General features: G+C 69.2%; 4 protein-coding genes across 5 annotated transcripts in view; 3 read left to right on the forward strand and 1 right to left on the reverse strand.

Annotated features, from left to right (window-relative positions):
• Positions 1 to 20,641, reverse strand: part of LOC140644806 (uncharacterized) — a 297,384-nt gene that overhangs the window by 45,553 nt on the left and 231,190 nt on the right. The window lies entirely within an intron of this gene.
• Positions 2,698 to 5,651, forward strand: LOC140644825 (uncharacterized). 2 transcript variants are annotated; one of them, XM_072847943.1, is made up of 3 exons: positions 2,698 to 2,772; positions 3,233 to 4,030; positions 4,217 to 5,651. In XM_072847943.1, the coding sequence occupies exons 2-3, from the start codon at positions 3,235 to 3,237 to the stop codon at positions 5,011 to 5,013; spliced, it is 1,593 nt and encodes a 530-aa protein (XP_072704044.1). In that variant the 5' UTR covers positions 2,698 to 2,772; positions 3,233 to 3,234; the 3' UTR covers positions 5,014 to 5,651. The 2 variants fall into 2 exon arrangements, with proteins under 2 accessions (XP_072704044.1, XP_072704046.1); XM_072847945.1 differs by lacking the exon at positions 2,698 to 2,772 and having other exon boundaries at positions 2,929 to 4,030; positions 4,220 to 5,651.
• LSM2 (LSM2 homolog, U6 small nuclear RNA and mRNA degradation associated) lies at positions 13,668 to 17,248 on the forward strand. The gene is made up of 4 exons (XM_072847807.1): positions 13,668 to 14,083; positions 14,678 to 14,708; positions 15,258 to 15,317; positions 16,982 to 17,248. Exons 1-4 carry the CDS (start codon positions 13,668 to 13,670, stop codon positions 17,162 to 17,164), a joined length of 690 nt encoding a protein of 229 aa, XP_072703908.1. The 3' UTR covers positions 17,165 to 17,248.
• Positions 18,191 to 20,641, forward strand: part of VARS1 (valyl-tRNA synthetase 1) — a 32,855-nt gene continuing 30,404 nt past the window's right edge. The window contains 2 exon segments of the mRNA XM_072847809.1: positions 18,191 to 18,289; positions 20,058 to 20,201. Of these exon segments, the coding sequence (XP_072703910.1) occupies positions 18,191 to 18,289; positions 20,058 to 20,201 (243 nt within the window).

Genomic DNA, 20,641 nt, shown 5'->3' on the forward strand with positions numbered 1-20,641 from the left:
TGGATGGGGAGGAGGGGTCCTGCAGAGCAGCCGGGTTCAGCCAAGGGTCCGGATCATCAGGTGAATCCACAGGGATGAGGCAGATCCAGGGTCAAGCCAGGAACCAAGGCTGCAGGTCAGGAGGAACCACAGGCCAGCCCTGGCCATGGCTCCTCCAGCAGGGTGGAGGACCCTGGGTTGGACTTAAATATAGCCCTTGGGCCATCAGCTGGTCCTAGGTGGGGCTGATCAGGGTCATTAATGCTAATTAGCACCCTCACCGTCCTGATAATGCTGCCTGGTGATAGGGTTGCATCTCCTGACCCTTCTGCTGGTGACATCTGAGCCCTGTAGGCATCTCCAAGGGGTCCACGTCCCATCGCCACGCGTGCCCTCCACGCACGGTGCAGCTAAAGGGAGCTTCTCTTTTTCTTCGGCTTTCGGCTGCGCCGAAGGACGTCGGCAGCAAAGCCCCCGCCTCCCCTGGCAGCGGCTTTTCAACCCAAAATCTCACCAACCGCCACTAAATTTACGCGCGCTGGGGGAAAAAAAACCAGCAGACGCCGGCTCTCCCTTCCTGTCACCCATTTCTTCACCCAAAGATGGGTCAAGAAACCCAACGATGGGCTGCACCCACCTGGGCTCGCTGAGCCCCTGGGAGATGCTCCCCCAGGGGTGATGTTCTCCATTGGAGGACGCTCTTCTGGAGGTGATGGTCCCCTAGGGATGATGTTCTCCATTGGAGGATGCTCTTCTGGAGGTGATGGTCCCCTAGGGATGATGTTCTCCATTGGAGGACGCTCTTCTGGAGGTGATGGTCCCCCAAGGATGATGTTCTCCATTGGAGGACGCTCTTCTGGAGGTGATGGTCCCCTAGGGATGATGTTCTCCATTGGAGGACGCTCTTCTGGAGGTGATGGTCCCCCAAGGATGATGTTCTCCATTGGAGGACGCTCTTCTGGAGGTGATGGTCCCCCAGGGATGATGTTCTCCATTGGAGGACGCTCTTCTGGAGGTGATGGTCCCCCAAGAATGATGTTCTCCATTGGAGGACGCTCTTCTGGAGGTGATGGTCCCCTAGGGATGATGTTCTCCATTGGAGGACGCTCTTCTGGAGGTGATGGTCCCCCAAGGATGATGTTCTCCATTGGAGGACGCTCTTCTGGAGGTGATGGTCCCCTAGGGATGATGTTCTCCATTGGAGGACGCTCTTCTGGAGGTGATGGTCCCCTAGGGATGATGTTCTCCATTGGAGGATGCTCTCGTGGATGTGATGCTCCCCCAGGGATGATGCTCTCCCTTGGGTGATGGTCACCCGAGGATGCTGCTTTCCCAGGGGTGATGCTCTCCTGGGGATGAAGCTCGCCCCGAAGGGGATGATGCTCCCCAGGGATGATGCTTTCCTGGAGGTGATGCTCCCCCAGGGATGATGGTCCCCTGGGGGTGATGGTCACCTGAGGACGATACCCTCCCGGGGATGATGCTCCCCGAGGGATGATGCTGTCCCGTGGGTGATGGTCACCCGAGGATGATGCTCCCCCAGAGGTGATGCTCCCCCATGGGTGATGCTCTCCCCTGGGGATGATGCTCTCCCATGGGTGATGTTTCCCTGGGGATGATGTTCTTCCTTGGAGGATGCTCTCCTGGAGCTGATGCTCCCCCGTGGGTGATGCTCTCCCATGGGTGATGCTCTCCCATGTGTGATGCTCCCCCATAGGTGATGCTCCCCCGTGGGTGATGCTCCCCCAGGGACAATGCTCTCCCATGGGTGATGCTTCCCCATAGGTGATGCTCCCCCATGGGCAATGCTCCCCCATGGGCGATGCTCCCCCGTGGGTGATGCTCCCCCGTGGGTGATGCTCTCCCATGGGTGATGCTTCCCCATAGGTGATGCTCCCCCGTGGGTGATGCTCCCCCAGGGACAATGCTCTCCCATAGGTGATGCTCCCCCGTGGGTGATGCGCCCCCAGGGACAATGCTCTCCCATAGGTGATGCTCTCCCATGGGTGATGCTTCCCCATAGGTGATGCTCCCCCGTGGGTGATGCGCCCCCAGGGACAATGCTCTCCCATAGGTGATGCTCTCCCATGGGTGATGCTCTCCCATGGGTGATGCTTCCCCATAGGTGATGCTCCCCCGTGGGTGATGCTCCCCCAGGGACGATGCTCTCCCATGGGTGATGCTCCCCCATAGGTGATGCTCCCCCGTGGGTGATGCTTCCCCATAGGTTATGCTCCCCCAGGGACGATGCTCTCCCATAGGTGATGCTCTCCCATAGGTGATGCTCCCCCATGGGCAATGCTCCCCCATGGGCGATGCTCCCCCGTGGGTGATGCTCTCCCATGGGTGATGCTTCCCCATAGGTGATGCTCCCCCGTGGGTGATGCTCCCCCGTGGGTGATGCTCCCCCAGGGACAATGCTCTCCCATAGGTGATGCTCCCCCATGGACGATGCTCCCCCATGGACGATGCTCCCCCATGGGCGATGCTCTCCCACGGGTGACGCTCCCCTGACGATGCTGCCGTCCCGAGGGTGATGCTACACCCGGGGGGGGGCGGTGTTGACGCCGCTCCCCCCGCACCCCGATCCCCTCCAAGCGACGGAGGGGGGGATGCTCCGGCCCCCCACCCCCCTTCCCAGGCCCCCCGCCCGGCTCGGCCCGGCTCGGGGCCGGTTGCAGCCCGGCCGCCTGTGCGGAGGCACAGGAAGGGGCTGGGACAAGGCCGAGCCGCCGCGGCGGAGGGAGGGGGCGGCGGCGGCGGCGCTGGGGACCCCCCCGGCTCCGCGGGGCGGTGGGGACCGACCGGGGGGCACATCCCCTGCATGGGGTTTCCCCCCTCCCCCCTTCGTGGAAAACCCCTTTTCCCCCTTTTTTTTTTTTTTTTGGGGGGGGGCAAAGCTGAAGCCACCCCAGAAGCAAGCGCTAAGGGGGGGGGGGGGGGCTGCATGCGGGCAGGGGGGGTCGGGCAGGAGCGCAGGCAGGGAAGCGCCGGAGCAATAGGAAATGGTGGTGGGAAGGTCCCTTCTCCTGGCCGGTGGCCTGCGGAGCCGGGGGTTTTCCTTGGGGATGCGGCCCCCGCCCCGCCCGGAGGGGGGGTGCACCCTCCGCGGGTGGGGGTTCCAGCCATGCCGCGGCGTCCCCCGCGGGGCCGGTTGGCCACGAGCTCCTCGTTAGCAGGGCTTTGCGACGAGGCGCGTTGAAGAGCGGCCGTGAGGGCGTTGGTGACCCCCCCCCCCCCCTTGTCCCCGCAGGTATGGGGTGGACGAGGAAGGAGAACCCCGAGAAGGTGGGGGTGAAGGTGGAGCAAGAGATGGAGGCGGTGGAGGGTGATGCAGAAGACGAGGAGGCAACGCAGGACGAAGGCTGCGAGAACTGGAGGCCGGGAGTCGGGGAGAGATGGGGAGAAACCACCAAGCACGGGAATCTGGACGACGCGGGCGAAGGCGAGACCCAGGCGAGACCTAAATCCAAGAGGAGGCCCCACAAGTGCGAGGAGTGCGGCCGGATTTTCAACTGGAGGAACCACCTCGTCCGCCACCGACGCCTCCACACGGGCGAGAGACCCTACAAGTGCTCCGTCTGCGGGAAGGGCTTCAACGACGGCTCCCCGTTGCTCATCCACGAGATGCTCCATCGGGGCGAGAAGCCCTACAAGTGCTTGGACTGCGGGAAGAGCTTCAGCCAAAGTTCCCACCTCATCTCCCACCAAGTGGTCCACACCGATGAGAAACCCTACGTCTGTCCCGACTGCGGGAAGAGCTTCGCCCGGCAGCAATATCTCCTCATGCATCGCCGGGTCCATACGGGCGAGAGACCCTACGAGTGCCGGGACTGCGGGAAGAGCTTCCGGAAGAGCTCCGACCTGGTCCGACACAAGACGGTCCATACGGGCGAGAAGCCCTTCAAGTGTCCCGTCTGCGGGAAGGGTTTCACCCAAAACTTCCGCTGTAACGCCCATAAGAAGGTCCACAGCAGGGACAGGGTGGACCAGCCGACATCTCCGTCCCAGGACACCCAGCGGAGTAGCCGTGAGGCCACGGTTCCACCAGGTAACCTTGACTTACCCCAGGTCTTTGCTCCGTCCCCCGGTTCGGGTCCATCCCTGGCACCCTGGGTTCAGGGGGGTTAATGCATGGGGTAGGAAGGTCCTTGGGGTGCGGAGAGCCCCATTTTTCCATGCGGAGGCCCCCGGTTTTCCACGTGGGATGTCACGTCTCAGCCCCGTTCTCTATCAGCAGGTGATGGTGGCCACCAGGAGGAGAATTCCCAGCCCGGAGCCTCCCGGCAAGGAGAACCGAACGGATCCAGCTTGAGGATGGAGAAGGGGGATGGATGTTGGGGTCCTGAGGAGGACAACGTCCGAGGAGAGCAGCCAAGAGCAGAGTCTTGGCCCGGTGAGAGGCAGGAGCAGTTGCGTCCTCGTGAGGACATCTCGGAGGACCCCAAGGAGACGGCCTGTGCCGAGGAGCGGGTGTCCGAGTGCCGGAAGACCCTTGACTGTAGGAGCGGCCTGAGCCGAGAGCAGCAGCTTCACACCCAGGAGCAGCCCCACAAGTGCCCCGAATGCGGGAAGAGCTTCAGCGACAGCTCCGACCTCACGTCCCACGAGCAGGTCCACCGGTCGGAGGAGCCCAACCAGCGTCCCAGCGTGGCGATAAGCCCGGAGCTCTTCCCCCAGAGCCCACGCAAGGCGGAGAAGTCCCATCTCTGCTCCGAGTGCGGGAAGAGCTTCACTCGGAGGTTCAACCTCAAGCTCCACAAGAAGCTCCACACCGGGGAGAGACCCCACAAATGCCCCGAGTGCGGCTTGAGCTTCACGAACACCTCCCACCTGATCGTTCACCAGCGGATCCACACCGGGGAGAGACCCTACAGGTGCCACGTGTGCGGGAAGGGCTTCACCATGAGCTCCAAATGCCTGGAACACGAGAGGACCCACACGGGAGAAGCTCCCTACCGATGCTCCGAGTGCGGGAATTGCTACCGGACCAAGGTCTCCTTGATGTCCCACATGAAGATGCACGTGGATTAGGAGGCAGGAGGAGCAGGTTGTGACCTGCTGGGACCAGCGCCCGCTTGCTCCGCCCGAAGATGGGCTGCAAGGTCCACCAGGAGATGGAGGTGGAGACCCTCGTGCTTTCCCAGGCCTTCCCGGAGATGGGGAGAAGGGCTGCAGAGAAACCTCAGGGAGTCCCACGCGGAGAGAAGACGTTTTTCCTCCTGGCCGAGGGTCCCGGCCCCTTTGCCAGGCGAGGAGCGCAGCTCCGTCAAGGCGGTCCTCACCGCAACGGCCATGCCGTCCCCGTCCCCCACCCCCAGGGGTGCCGGTCCTCCCGCGCGAGCACGGGCGGGGGCGGTGCCCGAGCGGGACGGCGTTCACCGGCCCGCCTTCCTCTCCTGTCTGGGGCAGCTCTGGGCCAAAAAAGGCAGATTTGAGCGAGAGTCTCCTCTTCCCGTCCTCGGACCGAGGTGCAGCCTGGCGGGCGCGGCTGATTCCGGAAATCTCGGGCGTCGGGGGGGATTTTCCTCCTGCTCCCGGGCGGAAGCCGGGTGCCACAGCCTCTCGGTAGCGAGCAAAGAGAGGAAGGCTCTTTTATTTCTTCTTCGTTTTCATCGTTTTCCTCGATGGTTTTATGTATTTTTTACATTTAATAAAAACCCCGAAGAGCGGCTGCGTGCGTCGGCAGGGGCCCCGCGCCGGGAGGGAGCGGCAGCTCTGTGGGTGCTGCTGGGAGGCAGGACGAGGATGAGGAGGGGGGTGAGGATGAGGATGGGATGGGGATGGGATGAGGAGGGGATGGGATGAGGATGAGGATGAGGATGAGGAGGGGGTGAGGATGAGGATGGGATGAGGAGGGGATGAGAATGGGATGGGATGAGGATGAGGATGAGGATGAGGGTGAGGAGGGGGTGAGGATGAGGATGGGATGGGGATGGGATGAAGAGGGGATGGGATGGGATGGGATGAGGATGAGGAGGGGATGGGATGGGATGAAGATGGGGATGCGATGGGTCTGAGGAGGGGATGGGATGAGGATGAGGATGAGGATGAGGATGAAGATGAGGAGGGAATGGGATGAGGATGAGGATGAAGATGAGGGGATGGGATGGGATGGGATGAGGATGAGGATGAGGATGAGGATGAAGATGAGGAGGGAATGGGATGAGGATGAAGATGAGGATGAGGAGGGGATGGGATGGGATGGGATGAGGATGAGTGTGAGGAGGGGATGGGATGAGGATGAGGATGAGGATGAGGAGGGGGTGAGGATGAGGATGGGATGGGGATGGGATGAAGAGGGGATGAGAAGGGGATGGGATGAGGATGAGGAGGGATGGGATGGGATGAAGATGGGGATGCGATGGGTCTGAGGATGGGATGGGATGAGGATGAGGATGGGGATGGGGATGAGGATGAGGAGGGGATGGGATGAGGAGGGGATGGGATGGGATGAGGATGAGGAGGGGATGGGATGAGGATGAAGATGAGGAGGGGATGGGATGAGGATGAAGATGAGGATGAGGAGGGGGAGGGGATGGGATGGGATGGGATGGGATGGGATGAGGATGAGTGTGAGGAGGAGGAGGGATGAGGATGAGGATGAGGATGAGGAAGGGGTGAGGATGAGGATGGGATGGGGATGGGATGAAGAGGGGATGAGAATGGGATGGGATGAGGATGAGGATGAGGAGGGGTGAGGATGAGGATGGGATGGGGATGGGATGAAGAGGGGATAAGAATGGGATGGGATGAGGATGAGGATGAGGAGGGGATGGGATGGGATGAAGATGGGGATGCGATGGGTCTGAGGATGGGATGGGATGAGGATGAGGATGGGGATGGGGATGAGGATGAGGAGGGGATGGGATGAGGATGGGGATGGGGATGAGGATGAGGAGGGGGTGAGGATGAGGATGGGATGGGGATGGGATGAAGAGGGGATAAGAATGGGATGGGATGAGGATGAGGATGGGATGGGGATGGGATGAAGATGGGGATGCGATGGGTCTGAGGATGGGATGGGATGAGGATGAGGATGGGGATGGGGATGAGGATGAGGAGGGATGGGATGAGGATGGGGATGAGGATGAGGATGAGGAGGGGATGGGATGGGATGAGGATGAGGAGGGGATGGGATGAGGATGAGGATGAAGATGAGGAGGGGATGGGATGGGATGGGATGAGGATGAGGATGAGGATGAGGATGAGGATGAAGATGAGGGGATGGGATGGGATGGGATGAGGATGAGGAGGGAAGGGGATGAGGATGAGGATGAGGATGAAGATGAGGGGATGGGATGGGATGAGGATGAGGATGAGGAGGGGATGGGGATGAGGATGAGGATGAGGGGATGGGATGGGATGGGATGGGATGGGATGGGATGAGGATGAGGATGAGGAGGGGATGGGATGAGGATGAGGAGGGGATGGGGATGAGGATGAGGATGAGGGGATGGGATGGGATGGGATGGGATGGGATGGGATGGGATGAGGATGAAGATGAGGAGGGAATGGGATGAGGATGAGGATGAAGATGAGGGGATGGGATGGGATGGGATGAGGATGAGGATGAGGATGAGGATGAGGATGAGGATGAGGAGGGGATGGGATGGGATTTCCCGGGCGCAAACCCCTTCTCTGAGGCTTTGTTGGGTCCCCGGGTGCCGGGTTCCCGGCTCGGCAGCGCCCGCGCCTGCCCCGGGGACAGAGCCCGCCGGAAAGCCCGGGGGTCTGCCTGCGGGCAGGGGCGGGCAGGGGCGGGCAGGGGCGGGCAGGGACGGGATGGGCAGGAACGGGCAGGGACGGGCAGGGACGGGATGGGCAGGGACGGGATGGGCAGGAACGGGCAGGGATGCACAGGGATGGGCAGGGACGGACAGGGACGGGCAGGGACGGGCAGGGATGGGATGGTCAGGGACGGGCAGGGATGGGCAGGGACGGGCAGGGACGGCAGGGACGGGCAGGGATGGGATGGGGCGGGCAGGGGCGGGATGGGCAGGAACGGGCAGGGACGGGCAGGGATGGGATGGGGCGGGCAGGGACGGGCAGGGACGGGATGGGCAGGGACGGGATGGGCAGGAACGGGCAGGGATGGACAGGGATGGGCAGGGATGGGCAGGGATGGGATGGTCAGGGACGGGCAGGGATGGGCAGGGACGGGCAGGGACGGGCAGGGATGGGATGGGCAGGAACGGGCAGGGACGGGCAGGGACGGGCAGGGACGGGCAGGGACGGGCAGGGACGGGCAGGGGCGGGATGGGCAGGAACGGGCAGGGACGGGCAGGGACGGGCAGGGACGGGCAGGGATGGGCAGGGACGGGCAGGGACGGGCAGGGACGGGCAGCGGGCAGGTCCGTGGGCAGGAGGCCACGGGCTGAGCTTAAACAGAGCCCCTGGGCCGTAGACCCCCACCCCCTGGAGCCCCCCAACCCCCAGGACCCCCCACCCCTGGAGCCCCACATAGACCCCCCGGAGCCCCCCATCCCCCGGGACCCCACCCCCACCCCCTGCTGCCCATCCCCCAGGACCAGCAGGGACCCCAAGGGGGGGTCACCCCAATAATTTGGGGGGGGGGGTGCCTGGACGCCTGGGTCCCCTCAATGAGACACAGAGCACAGAGCAAGAGCTTTACTGGGGGCAGGGGGCCCCCCCACCCGTGCATGGTGGGGGCGGGGGCCCCAGGGGGCAGGTAGGAGGGGGCCGTAAGGGAGGAGGGGCGGGGGTCGGGGGGGCCAGGGACCCCACTGCGTGGAACCCCCCGCAGAGCTCTGACCTCCTTCTCCAGCCCCCATGGCCCCCAGCCCCCCCATGTCCTTGTCCTCCCCACGTCCTTGACCCCCCATGGCCCCCACCCTCCCCCGCCCCTCCCCGGCCGGCAGCCATGCAGCTGATCGCGGGGGCGGACCCTGGGGTCCCCCTGTCCCGCGTGTGTCCCCCACCACAAAAGCCCCATAACCCCAAACCCCCGTGACCCCCCGTGACCCCCCAGGCCCCCATGACCCCCAAAACCCCCCATGACCCCCCGACCCCTCCAAACCCCAGGACCCCCGACCCCGGCGTCCCCCAGCCCCCCAGCCCCTTATGACCTCCGGGCCCCCCAGGCCCCCCAAACCCCCCAGCCCCCAGGACCCCTCTGTCCCCCCAGCCCCTCATGGCCCCCCCGGGCCCCGGGCCCCCAACCCCCATGACCCCCAGACCCTCGCCAGCCCCCAGGACCCCCAGGACCCCCAAAACCCCGGGACCCCCGTGTCCCCCAGCCCCCCAGTCCCTTATGACCCCCAGGCCCCACGAGACACCCCAGGGAGCCCCATGGGACCCCCCACAGAGCCCCCACCCCGAGAACCCACGGAAACCCCCGGCCCTCCCCTCCCCACGTGCTGGAACCCCAGGACCTTCCCCCCGACCCCCCGACCCCCCATTTCCCCGATCCCCCCGCCCGGACCTCGCCGCCGGGGCCGTGGGCGCTGCGGGGCTCGGGGTCTCCGGAGGAGGGGGAGGGGAGGAGCCCACGCGGGGGGGCGAAGGGCCTGGGCCCCCCAGTCTCGGCCCCCACGCGTGGGAGCCGCTCTCGGGGCCGAAGGGGTCGGGGGCTCCGGGGGCCGAGGGGGGGAAGGGGCGTCCCGGGGGGGCGTGGGGGTCCCGTGGGGCGTGGGGGGTCAGTGGTGTCCGGGGGCGGGCATGGGGACCCTCGTGGCCGTGGGGGCTCGGGCCCCAGGCGGGCGGGGGTTCTTCGGGGGTCCTGGGGGCGTGGGGGTCCCGTAGGGCGTGGGGGGTCTCTGGTGCCCGGGGTAGGGGGATGTGCGTGACCCCCCCACGGGGGCATTAACCCTCCCTGCCCGCCCCGCCCCTCCCCGCTCCCCTCGGGGATGTGGGGAAACTGAGGCAGGGGAGGGGGGCGCGGGGAGGGGGGTCTGGGGTCCCCCCATGCTGGGGTTCCCCCGCCCTCCCCCGCCCGGCCCATCGGGCTCAATGGGCGCCGGGGGAACAATGGGGAGGGGCGGGGGACCCTGCAGTGCCCCGCCCGGCGGGTGGGGAGGGCTCTGGTAGCCGGGGGGGGGGGTGGGGCTGCGCGAAGCCTCCACCCCCCAAAAACCCCAGATGCGGGCAGGGGGTCAAGGTCGTTTATTCACCCCGGGGGTCGGGGGTGGGGGTCCGGGGGTTATGGGGGGTCGGGGGGTTATGGGGGTCCGGGGGTTATGGGGGTCGGGGGTTATGGGGGTCCGGGGGTTTTGGGGTCTCAGTCCTCTTTGCCGGGAAGCAGCGTCCTCCTCTCGGCCGGCGGGGGGCGGGGGGCTGGCTGCGGGGGAGAAGGGGGAGGGGTGTCAGTGGTGACCTTTGACCCCAACCTTGCCCTGCCCCCCCCTCCGGCCTTGACCTTGACCCGGCCGGGCGGTGGCTGCGGGCAGGAAGTGGGGAGCGGAGGGGCCCCACCCCCACCGTCACCCCCCGGCCCCCCGTGGGTCCCAGATGTCCCCGTCCCCCCATCCCCAGCGTCCCCCGGTGTCACCCGCGTCCCCGGTGTCCCCTCACCGCTGTGTCCCCCCAGAGCCCCCCGTGGGTGCCATCCCCCTCCGGGTCCCAGCTGTCCCCAGTGTCCCCTGCTGTCCCCCCTATGGGTGCCATCCCCCCCGCCGTGGGTGCCATCCCCCCCGTGGGTGCCACCCCGTGTCCCCTCACCGTTCCCGTGTCCCCCCAGAGCCCCTGCAGGACCCCCATGGGTGCCACCCCCACCCCCCGTGGGTGCCACCCCCGGTGTCCCCTCACCGTGCCCGTGTCCCCCCAGAGCCCCCGCAGGACCCCCATGGGTGCCACCCCCCCCCCGTGGGTGCCACCCCGTGTCCCCTCACCGTTCCCGTGTCCCCCCAGAGCCCCCGCAGGACCCCCCATGGGTGCCACCCCCTCCCCCGTGGGTGCCACCCCCGTGTCCCCTCACCGTGCCCGTGTCCCCCCAGAGCCCCCGCAGGACCCCCCATGGGTGCCATCCCCCACCCCCCGTGGGTGCCACCCCCGTGTCCCCTCACCGTTCCCGTGTCCCCCCAGAGCCCCCGCAGGACCCCCATGGGTGCCACCCCCCCCCCCCGTGGGTGCCACCCCGTGTCCCCTCACCGTGCCCGTGTCCCCCCAGAGCCCCGCAGGAGCCCCCAGGCCCAGCGCAGCAGGGACAGCAGGCACTCGGCGCCCGCACACATCCTGCCTGGGGACAGAGGGGACAGAGGGGACAGAGGGGACAGAGGGGACGGCGTCAGGGGGACGATGGGGGACAGAGCCCAGCCCCCTCCCTGCCCCCGAGTGCCTTCTCCATGTCCCCGTGTCCCCATCCCGTCCCCACGCCCCATCCCCGTGTCCCCATCCCCGTGTCCCCATCCTGTCCCTGTCCTGTCCCCATGTCCCCATCCCCACGTCCCTGTCCCACCCCCGTGTCCCCCACATCCACACCCCCATGTCCCATCCCGTCCCCATGTCCCCATCCCCGTCCCCATGTCCCCATGTCCCCATCCCGTCCCCATCCCGTCCCCATGTCCCCATCCCGTCCCCATGTCCCCACATCCCTGTCCCTGTCCCCATGTCCCCATCCCATCCCTGTGTCCCCATCCTGTCCCCATCCCCATGTCCCCGTCCCCATCCCTGTCCCCCGTCCCCATGTCCCGTCCCCATCCCATCCCCATGTCCCCATCCCATCCCTGTGTCCCCATCCTGTCCCCATCCCCGTGTCCCCATGTCCCCATCCCCATGTCCCCATCTCGTCCCCATCCCTGTCCCCATCCCCATCCCGTCCCCATCCCTGTCCCCATCCCCATCCCGTCCCGTGTCCCCATGTCCCCATCCCCATGTCCCCATCCCCTATCCCGTCCCGTGTCCCCATGTCCCATCCCCATGTCCCCATCCTGTCCCGTCCCGTCCCCATCCCGTCCCCATCCCCATCCCGTGTCCCCATGTCCCCATCCCGTGTCCCCATCCCGTCCCGTCCCGTCCCGTCCCGTGTCCCCATGTCCCCATCCCCATGTCCCCATCCCTGTCCCATCCCATTCCATCCCGTCCCGTCCCGTGTCCCCATGTCCCCATCCCCATCCCCATCCCGTCCCGTCCCGTCCCCGTCCCCGTGTCCCCATGTCCCCATCCCCATGTCCCCATCCCGTCCCGTCCCCATCCCTGTGTCCCCATGTCCCCATCCCGTGTCCCCATCCCTGTCCCCATCCCGTGTCCCGTCCCGTCCCGTCCCGTCCCATCCCGTCCCCATCCTCGTCCCCATCCCTGTCCCCATGTCCCCATCCCCATGTCCCCATCCCCGTCCCCGTCCCCATCCCTGTCCCCATGTCCCCATCCCCATGTCCCCATCCCTGTCCCCGTCCCCGTCCCCGTGTCCCCACTCACCACCAGGTCCCGTCGGTGCCGCGGGGCCACGGGGCCGCCCTTAAATCCCCGGGCCGGGGCCGGGGCCGGTGACGGGGACAGGGCCGGGGCCGGGTGACGGTGTCGTCACGGGGCCGCGGGGCCGGTCCGCCCGGTCCCCACCCGCGCGTGGGTGGCCGTGGCCTGGGAGGGGACCAGGGCCGTGGGACGCGGGACACGGGGGACACGTGGGCTGCGGGGACACGGGGGACGCAAGGGACACGGGGGACGTGTGGGGGGCGTGGGGACACGGGGACATCGGGATGTGGGGACGCGGGGGACGTGGGGCTGTGGGGACGCAGGGGACGTGGGGGACGCAGGGGACGTGTGGGGGACGTGGGGACACGGGCGTGGGGGACAGGGGATAGTGGGGGCGTGGGGACGTGGGGACATCGGGATGTGGGGGACATGGGGACACAGGGACATGGGGACACAGGGACATGGGGACATGGGGACGTGGCGGACGGGGATGCGTGGGGACATGGGGACATGGATGTGGGGGACATGGGGACACAGGGACATGGGGACACAGGGGACGCATGGCGACATGGGGACACATGGGGGACATGCGGACACAGGGGACACATGGGGGACACGGGGATGTGGGGACATCAGGATGTGGGGACACGGGGGACACGGGGATGTGGGGACACGGGGGATGCATGGGGACACAGGGGACACGGGGACGTGGGGACGTGGGCACACGGATGTGGGGGACAGGGGACATTGGGGGACGTGGGGACATTGGGATGTGGGGACGTGGGGACATGGGGACACAGGGACGTGGGGACGTGGGGGACGGGGATATTGGGGGCCACGGAACGCACGGGGACGTGGGGACGTGGGGACACGAGGGGACACGGGGCCATGGGGCTGTGGGTCCCAGGAGGGGCATGGGGACAGGGGGACGGGGGGACACGGGGGGATTGGGGACACGGGGACACGGGGGCGTGGGGACACGGGGCTGTGGGGTCCCCGGACACGTGGCCGCGGCCCCGCCCCTCGACCTTTGCCCCGGCGCGGGGGCGGGTGAGTCACTTCCCTCCCGCCGCCTCCGCGTCCCGCGGGCGGGGTGGGCGGGGCCTCGGCGGGGCGGGCGGGGCCTCGGGGCGTGTGGGCGGGGCCTCGGGGTGGGCAGAGCCTCGGGGAGGGGTGGGCGGGGCCTCGGCGGGGCGGGCGGGGCCTCGGGGTGGGCAGAGCCTGGGGAGGGGTGGGCGGGGCCTCGGCGGGGGCGGGCGGGGCCTCGGGGCGTGTGGGCGGGGCCTCGGGGTGGGCAGAGCCTCGGTGGAGGCGGGATGGGCGGGGCCTCGGCGGGGGCGGGCGGGGCCTCGGGGTGGGCAGAGCCTCGGGGAGGGGTGGGCGTTGCTTCGGCGGGGCGGACCCTGGGAAACGGGGTGGGCGGGGCCTGGAGGGGTGGGACGGGGAGATGGGCGGAGTCTCGGGAGAGGGAGTGGGCGGGGCCAGGCCTGACGCGGCGGAAGGGGGCGGGGCGTGCGTCGCGCGCGCTCCTGGCGGGCGGGGGAGGCGCCGCCGCGGCCGCGGTGGTGAGAGCGGGGCGGGGGAGGGGGAGATCGCGGGGTCCCCTGACCCCCGTGACCCCCGTGACCCCCGTGACCTCTGACCCCCGTGTGTCCCCCCCCCAGCTCTTCTACTCCTTCTTCAAGTCCCTGGTGGGGAAGGACGTGGTGGTGGAGCTGAAGAACGACCTCAGGTGGGAGCCCCCCCCCGGCTCCCCCGCGCCCCCCACCCCCTTGGACCCCCCGCAGCCCCCGCCCCACCCCGTGGACCCCCCATACCCCCCATGGCCCCTGGCGCCCGGGAGCCCCCATGACCCCCCATAGCCCCCCCAGACCCCCTGGGCCCCCATAGGCCCCCATGTGTACCCCCAGCCCCCATGACCCCCCCCCACAGCCCCCCCAGCCCATTCCCCCCCAGACCCCCTGGGCCCCCCATATGCCCCCATGTGTACCCCAGCCCCCATGACCCCCCCCCCATAGCCCCCCCCAGCCCAGCCCCCCACAGACCCCCTGGACCCCCATATGGCCCCCATGTGTACCCCCAGCACCCCATAGACCCCCATAGGCCCCCCCAGCCCAGCCCCCCAGACCCCCTCTGGGCCCCCATATGCCCCCATGTGCACCCCCAGCCCCCATAGGCCCCTCAGGCCCCCCCACCCATTCCCCCAGAGACCCCCCCCAGGCCCTGCCATGCCCCCCCAGCCCAGCCCCCCATAGGCTCCCTCGTGGCCCCCCTGAGCCCGGCCCCCTGTCTGCCCCCCCCCACGAACCCCGTTTCTCTCCTGCAGCATCTGCGGGACCCTGCACTCGGTGGACCAGGTGAGGGGGCGGGGGGTCTGTGGGGCTGGGGGGAGTGGGGGTGTCTGTGGGGCTGGGGGCTTCGGGGCTGGGGGGCATCTGTGGGGCTGGGGGGAGTGGGGGTGTCTGTGGGGCTGGGGGCTTCGGGGTCCGTGGGGTGGGGGCATCTGTGGGGCATCTGTGGGGCTGGGGGGTCTGTAGGGCTGGGGGCTTCGGGTGTGTGGGGTGGGGCGGCCATGGGGCTGGGGAGGTGTCTGTGGGGGTCGGGGGCTGGGGGCGTCTGTGGGGCTGAGGGGTGTCTGTGGGGCTGGGGGCTTCGGAGTCTGGGGGGGCTGTCTGTGGGGCCGGGGGTATCTATGGGGCTGGGGGACTGGAGGGTGTCTGTGGGGCTGGGGGTGTCTATAGGGCCAGGGGTATCTGTGGGGCTGGGGGCTTTGAGGTCCATGGGGGGGGTTCTGTGGGGCCGGGGGTGTCTATGGGGCTGGGGGGTTCTGTGGGGCCGGGGGTGTCTATGGGGCTGGGGGGGGTTCTGTGGGGCCGGGGGGTCTCTGGCCGCCCCCGTCCCCCCAGTACCTGAACATCAAACTGACGGACATCAGCGTCACCGACCTCGAGAAGTACCCCCACATGGTGAGGGGGACGGGGGACCCCAGGTGGTGGGGGGGGACAGGGGGACCCCACATGGTGAGGGGGACGGGGGACCCCAGGTGGTGGGGGGGACAGGGGGACCCCACATGGTGAGGGGGGATGGGGGACCCCAGGTGGTGAGGGGGGACGGGGGACCCCAGGTGGTGGGGGGACGGGGGGGACACCCCACATGGTGAGGGGGACGGGGGACCCCAGGTGGTGGGGGGACAGGGGGACCCCACATGGTGACGGGGGACGGGGGACCCCACATGGTGAGGGGGACGGGGGACCCCAGGTGGTGGGGGGACAGGGGGACCCCACATGGTGACGGGGGACGGGGGACCCCAGGTGGTGGGGACCCCACATGGTGAGGGGACCTGGGGGGACACCCCACATGGTGAGGGGGGATGGGGGGACCCCACGTGGTGAGGGGGGACTGGGGGGACCCCACGTGGTGGGGGACTGGGGAGGGACCCCACATGGTGAGGGGGGACCCGGGGGGGGACCCCCAGGTGGTGAGGGACCCCACATGGTGGGGGACAACGACCCCCACGTGGGGGGGGACCCCCTGGGGGGCCATGCCAGGGTCCCGGGGGTCTCCCACCAAGACTTTGGGGTCCCCCGAGGGGGAGCGGGGGTCTCCCCCCGGATGGTGGGGGTCTCTGGGGGTCTCACACCCCGATGTCGGGGTCCTGGGGTCCCGGGGGGCAGGGGTCCCGGCCTGGATGTGGGGTCCCAGGGGGCTCGCACCCGGATGCCGGGGGTCCTGGGGGTCTGACGTGGGGGTCCCGGGGTCTCCCACCCACAGATGCTGGGGTCCCAGGGGGGCCCCACCTCGACACGGGGTTGTGGGGTCTCGCGCCCAGACACCAGGGTCCTGGGGGTCCCTGGGGGCTGACGTGGGGGTCCCAGGGGGCTGACACCGGGGTCCCTGGGGGCTCCCACCTGGATGGGGGTTGTGGGGTCCCAGGGGATCCCCCACCTGGATGCTGGGGTCCCTGGGGGGCCGTGGGGGTCCCGGGGGCTCCCACCTGGATGGGGGTTGTGTGGGTGAGGGGTCTCACCCCAGACCCTGGGGTCCCGGGGGGCTGACACCGGGGTCCCTGGGGGCCATGGGGGTCCCTGGGGGCTCCCACCTGGCCGGGGGGTGGGGTCTCAGGCCCAGACACCGGGGTCCCTGGGGGGCCGTGGGGGTCTGGGGGGCTCCCACCTGGATGCTGGGGTCCCTGGGGGGTCCCCGGGGGCTCCCACCTGGATGGGGGTTGTGTGGGTGAGGGGTCTCACCCCCAGACCCTGGGGTCCCGGGGGGCTGATGTGGGGGTCCCGGGGATCCCCCACCTGGATGCTGGGGTCCCTGGGGGTCCCTGGGGGCTCCCACCTGGCCGGGGGGTGGGGTCTCAGCCCCAGACACCGGGGTCCCTGGGGGTCCCGGGGGCTCCCACCTGGATGCTGGGGTCCCTGGGGGTCCCGGGGGGCTCCCACCTGGATGGGGGTTGTGTGGGTGAGGGGGTCTCACCCCCAGACCCTGGGGTCCCGGGGGGGGGCTGACACCGGCATCCCCGGGGGGCTCCCACTTGGCCGGGGGGGGTGGGGGTCTCAGGCCCAGACACCGGGGTCCCTGGGGGCCGTGGGGTCCCCCCCCCAGCGGGGCCTGACCCCGCCCCCAGCTCTCGGTGAAGAACTGCTTCATCCGCGGCTCGGTGGTCCGCTACGTCCAGCTGCCGGCCGACGAGGTGGACACCCAGCTGCTGCAGGACGCGGCCCGCAAGGAGGCCCTGCAGCAGAAGCAGTGGCCCCCCCGGCCCCCCCGGGGACCCCCCCGGGGACCCCCGGCCCTGGGGACCCCCTGATGCCGGGGATCCCCCCCCAACCCTCAATATCTGGGGGGGGATCAATAAACCCCCGCCCCCCGGCTGGGTGTGCGCTGCACCGGACGCCTGCGGCCGGGTTTTTTGGGGGGGGTCTTGGGGGGGGCCCTGAGTGCCCTTGGGGGGGGGGGTCCTGGGTGCCCTTTGGGGGGGAGTGGGGGTCCTGGGTGCCCTTTGGGGAGGGGTGGGGGTCTCGGGTGCCTTTTGGGGGGGGGTCCTGGGTGCCCTTTGGGGAGGGGTGGGGGTCTCGGGTGCCTTTTGGGGGGGGTCCTGGGTGCCCTTTGGGGGAGGGGTGGGGGTCTCGGGTGCCTTTGGGGGGTCCTGGGTGCCCTTTGGGGGAGGGGTGGGGGTCTCAGGTGCCTTTTGGGGGGGGTCCTGGGTGCCCTTTGTGGGGAGGGGTGGGGTCTCGGGTGCCTTTTGGGGGTCCTGGGTGCCCTTTGGGGAGGGGGTGGGGGTCTCGGGTGCCTTTGGGGGGGGGGGCCCTGAGTGCCCTTTGGGGGAGACACTTGGGGGGCTGGGGAGGGGTGGGGGTCTTAGGGGATCCTGGCTCCCTTTTGGGGGGGACTTGGGGGCTGGGTCGCGTTTTGGGGGGTCAGGGTGGGGGTCTCGGGTGCCTGGGTGCCCTTTGGGGGAGAGGGTGGGGGTCTCGGGTGCCTTTTGGGGGGTGGGGGTCCTGGGTGCCTTTTGGGGGCCAGGGCAGGGGTCTCGGGTGCCTGGGTACCTCATGGGGGACTTGGGGGCTGGGGAGGGGTTGGGGGCCCCGAACTCCTGCGTCCATTTTGGGGGCAGTTGGGGGTCCCTGGGGTCCCGAGCACCTGGGTCCCTTTTTTTTTGCGGGGGGGGGGGGGGCTCCCTCGGGCGGAGCGGCGCCTGCTGCAGCGCCCCTCCGCGCCGCTGGGGGGCTCTGCGCGTCGCGAGGCGCCGCTCTGTCGCGCCGGGCTCTGTGGTACACCGAGCCCCCGCCTCCGAGCCCTGCGCGCCAGCCAATGGTGGGGCGCCGCCGCGCGCATGCGCGCGGTGGAGGGGGGCGCGGTGCTGCGCGCAGGCTCCCCGCGCATGCGCCCCGCGCGCCGCCCCACGTGTCTCCTCCCGTCGCGGCAGCAGCAGGTACCGGGGGGCGGGACCGCGACCCCCGTGACCCCGCGACCCCCCGGTGACCCCCCCGGGACCCCCGGTGACCCCCCGGGACCCCCTCCCCGAGGCCGGGACCCCCCTCCCGGTGTCCCCCCCGTGGCGCTGGGGCCCCCGCGGTGACCCGGGCCCTCCCCGGCGGCCCCATTGCCCCCGGCCCCCAGTGCCCCTTGGAGCCCCTATAGCCCCAATCCCCCATAGCCCCTATAGAGCCCCCCACTGCCCCCATAGCCCCCTATGGAGCCCCCAGAGCCCCCCGCCCTATAGCCCCCATAACCCCTATAGAGCCCCCAGAGCCCCCCGCCTCTATAGCTCCCCCATAACCCCCTATAGAGCCCCCAGAGCCCTCTGTAGCCCTTCCCGCCTCCTCATAGCCCCCATAGCCCCTATGGAGCCCCATAGCCCCCTATGGAGCCCCAATCCCCATAGCCCCTATGGAGCCCCCAGAGCCCCCCGCCCCTATAGCCCCCATAGCCCCCATAGCCCCCTCTCTCCCCAGGCATGGCCGCCCCCTCCTCGCCGCCCCCGCCGCTCCTCCTCCTCCCGCCGCCCCCCGCCGACGCCGCCGCCCGCCGGGTGCTGATCGCCGCCCGCTACGGCCCGCGGCCCCCGCGGGTGCGGCGGGTGCCGGGGGGCGCGGGGGGGCCCGGGGGGGCCCTGCCGGCGCTGCGCACCCCCGGGGGGGCCCTGCTGGCCGGGCCCGGCCCCGCCGCGCTGTTCCTGAGCCCCCCCGCGCTGCTGGGCGCCGGCCCCGGCCCGGCCGCGCTGGTGCGGCAGTGGGTGGGCTTCGGCGAGAGGGAGCTGGCGCCCGCCGCCGCGCTGGCCCGCGCGGGAGGTGCGGGGGGCAGGGGGGGGGTAGGGGCTGGGGGTATGGGGGGTATGGGGGTAAAAGGGGGCAAAGTGGGGGTGGGGGGTATAGGGGCTGGGGGGTATGGGGGGTATAGGGGGTATGGGGCAGTGGGGGTGTGGGGGTATCAGGGGGTGGGGGTGTAAAGGGGGATTATAAAATATTAGGGGGTATGGGGGTAAAATAGGGGGTTATGGCAGTGGGGGTATTATAAATGGGGGTATGGGGGAAAAATGGGGGTATGGGGTATATACAGTGGGGGGGGTGGAGTTATAAAAGGGGGTATAAAAATAAGGGGGTATAGGGGGCAAAATGGGGGGTAAAATGGGGGTATAAAGATTATAAAAGTAGGGGGTAAAATGGGGGGTAACCAAAAGTGGGGGGTGTATATAGGTTGGGGGGTATTGGGGGGTATGGGGAAAAATAGGGGGTATATACTGGGGGTATGGGGGGTAAAAATATATAAAGGGGCTGGGGAAGATTATAAAATAGGGTATAGGGGTATGGGGGTATGGGGTGGGGGGTATGGGGGGTGGGGGTATATGGGGTAGAGGGGGTATGGGGTAATAAATATGGGGGTATGGGGGGTATGGGGGGTGGGGGGGTATGGGGGTATAGGGACTGGGGGTATGGGCAGTGGGGGGCTATAGGGGCTGGGGGCCCCAGGGCGGGGGACGGGGTGTAGGGAGGGTGGGGGGCAATAGGGTCTAAAGGGGTGGGGGTGGGGGCGGGGGGGAGGAGGCCACAGCTGGGGGAGAGCAAGGGGGCCTGGGGGGCTATGGGGGTATAGGGGCTGTGGGGGTACGGGGCTGGGGAGGGGGGCTATAGGGGCTGGGGCTCTGTGGGTGCCGGGGGGGCCCCGTGGGTGCCGGGGTCCCAGGGCCGCCCCTCCCCCAGGTGCGGGGCCGTGCGGGGGAGGAGCTGCGCCGGGCGCTGCGGGCGCTGGAGTCCCACCTGCGGGGCCGGAGCTTCCTGGTGGGGGAGGACGTCACCCTGGCCGACGTCACCGTCACCTGCGCCCTCCTGTCCCCCTTCCAGCACGTGCGTCACCCCCCATCCCCCCCCGGGTCCCATCCCCCCCGTGTCACCCCGGGTCCCATCCCCCCCCCGTGTCCCCGTGTCACCCCCGGGTCCCATCCCCCCCGTGTCACCCCCGGGTCCCCCCAGTCACTGTGTCACCCCCTGTCCCCACATCCCTGTGGGGTCACCCCGTGTCCCCATGTCACCCCGGCTGCCCCCCGGGTCCCCTCTGTCCCCCTGTGCCCCCCAGTGACCCCTTCCGGGTCCCCCACAGCTGGGTCCCCCCGTGTCCCCTTGGGTCCCCTTGTCCCCCACATCCCCCATGTCCCCACATCCCTGTGTCCCCTCATGTCATCCTGTCCCCCTGTGTCCCCCCAATGTCCCCTCACATCCCCCGTGTCCCCCATCCCCTGTGTCCCCCATGTGTCCCCCCATGTCCCCACTTCCCCCCACGTCCCCCA

The sequence above is a fragment of the Ciconia boyciana genome, chromosome 29 (genome assembly GCF_034638445.1).
Source record: "Ciconia boyciana chromosome 29, ASM3463844v1, whole genome shotgun sequence".
In the NCBI taxonomy this organism is placed as follows: Eukaryota; Metazoa; Chordata; class Aves; order Ciconiiformes; family Ciconiidae; genus Ciconia; species Ciconia boyciana.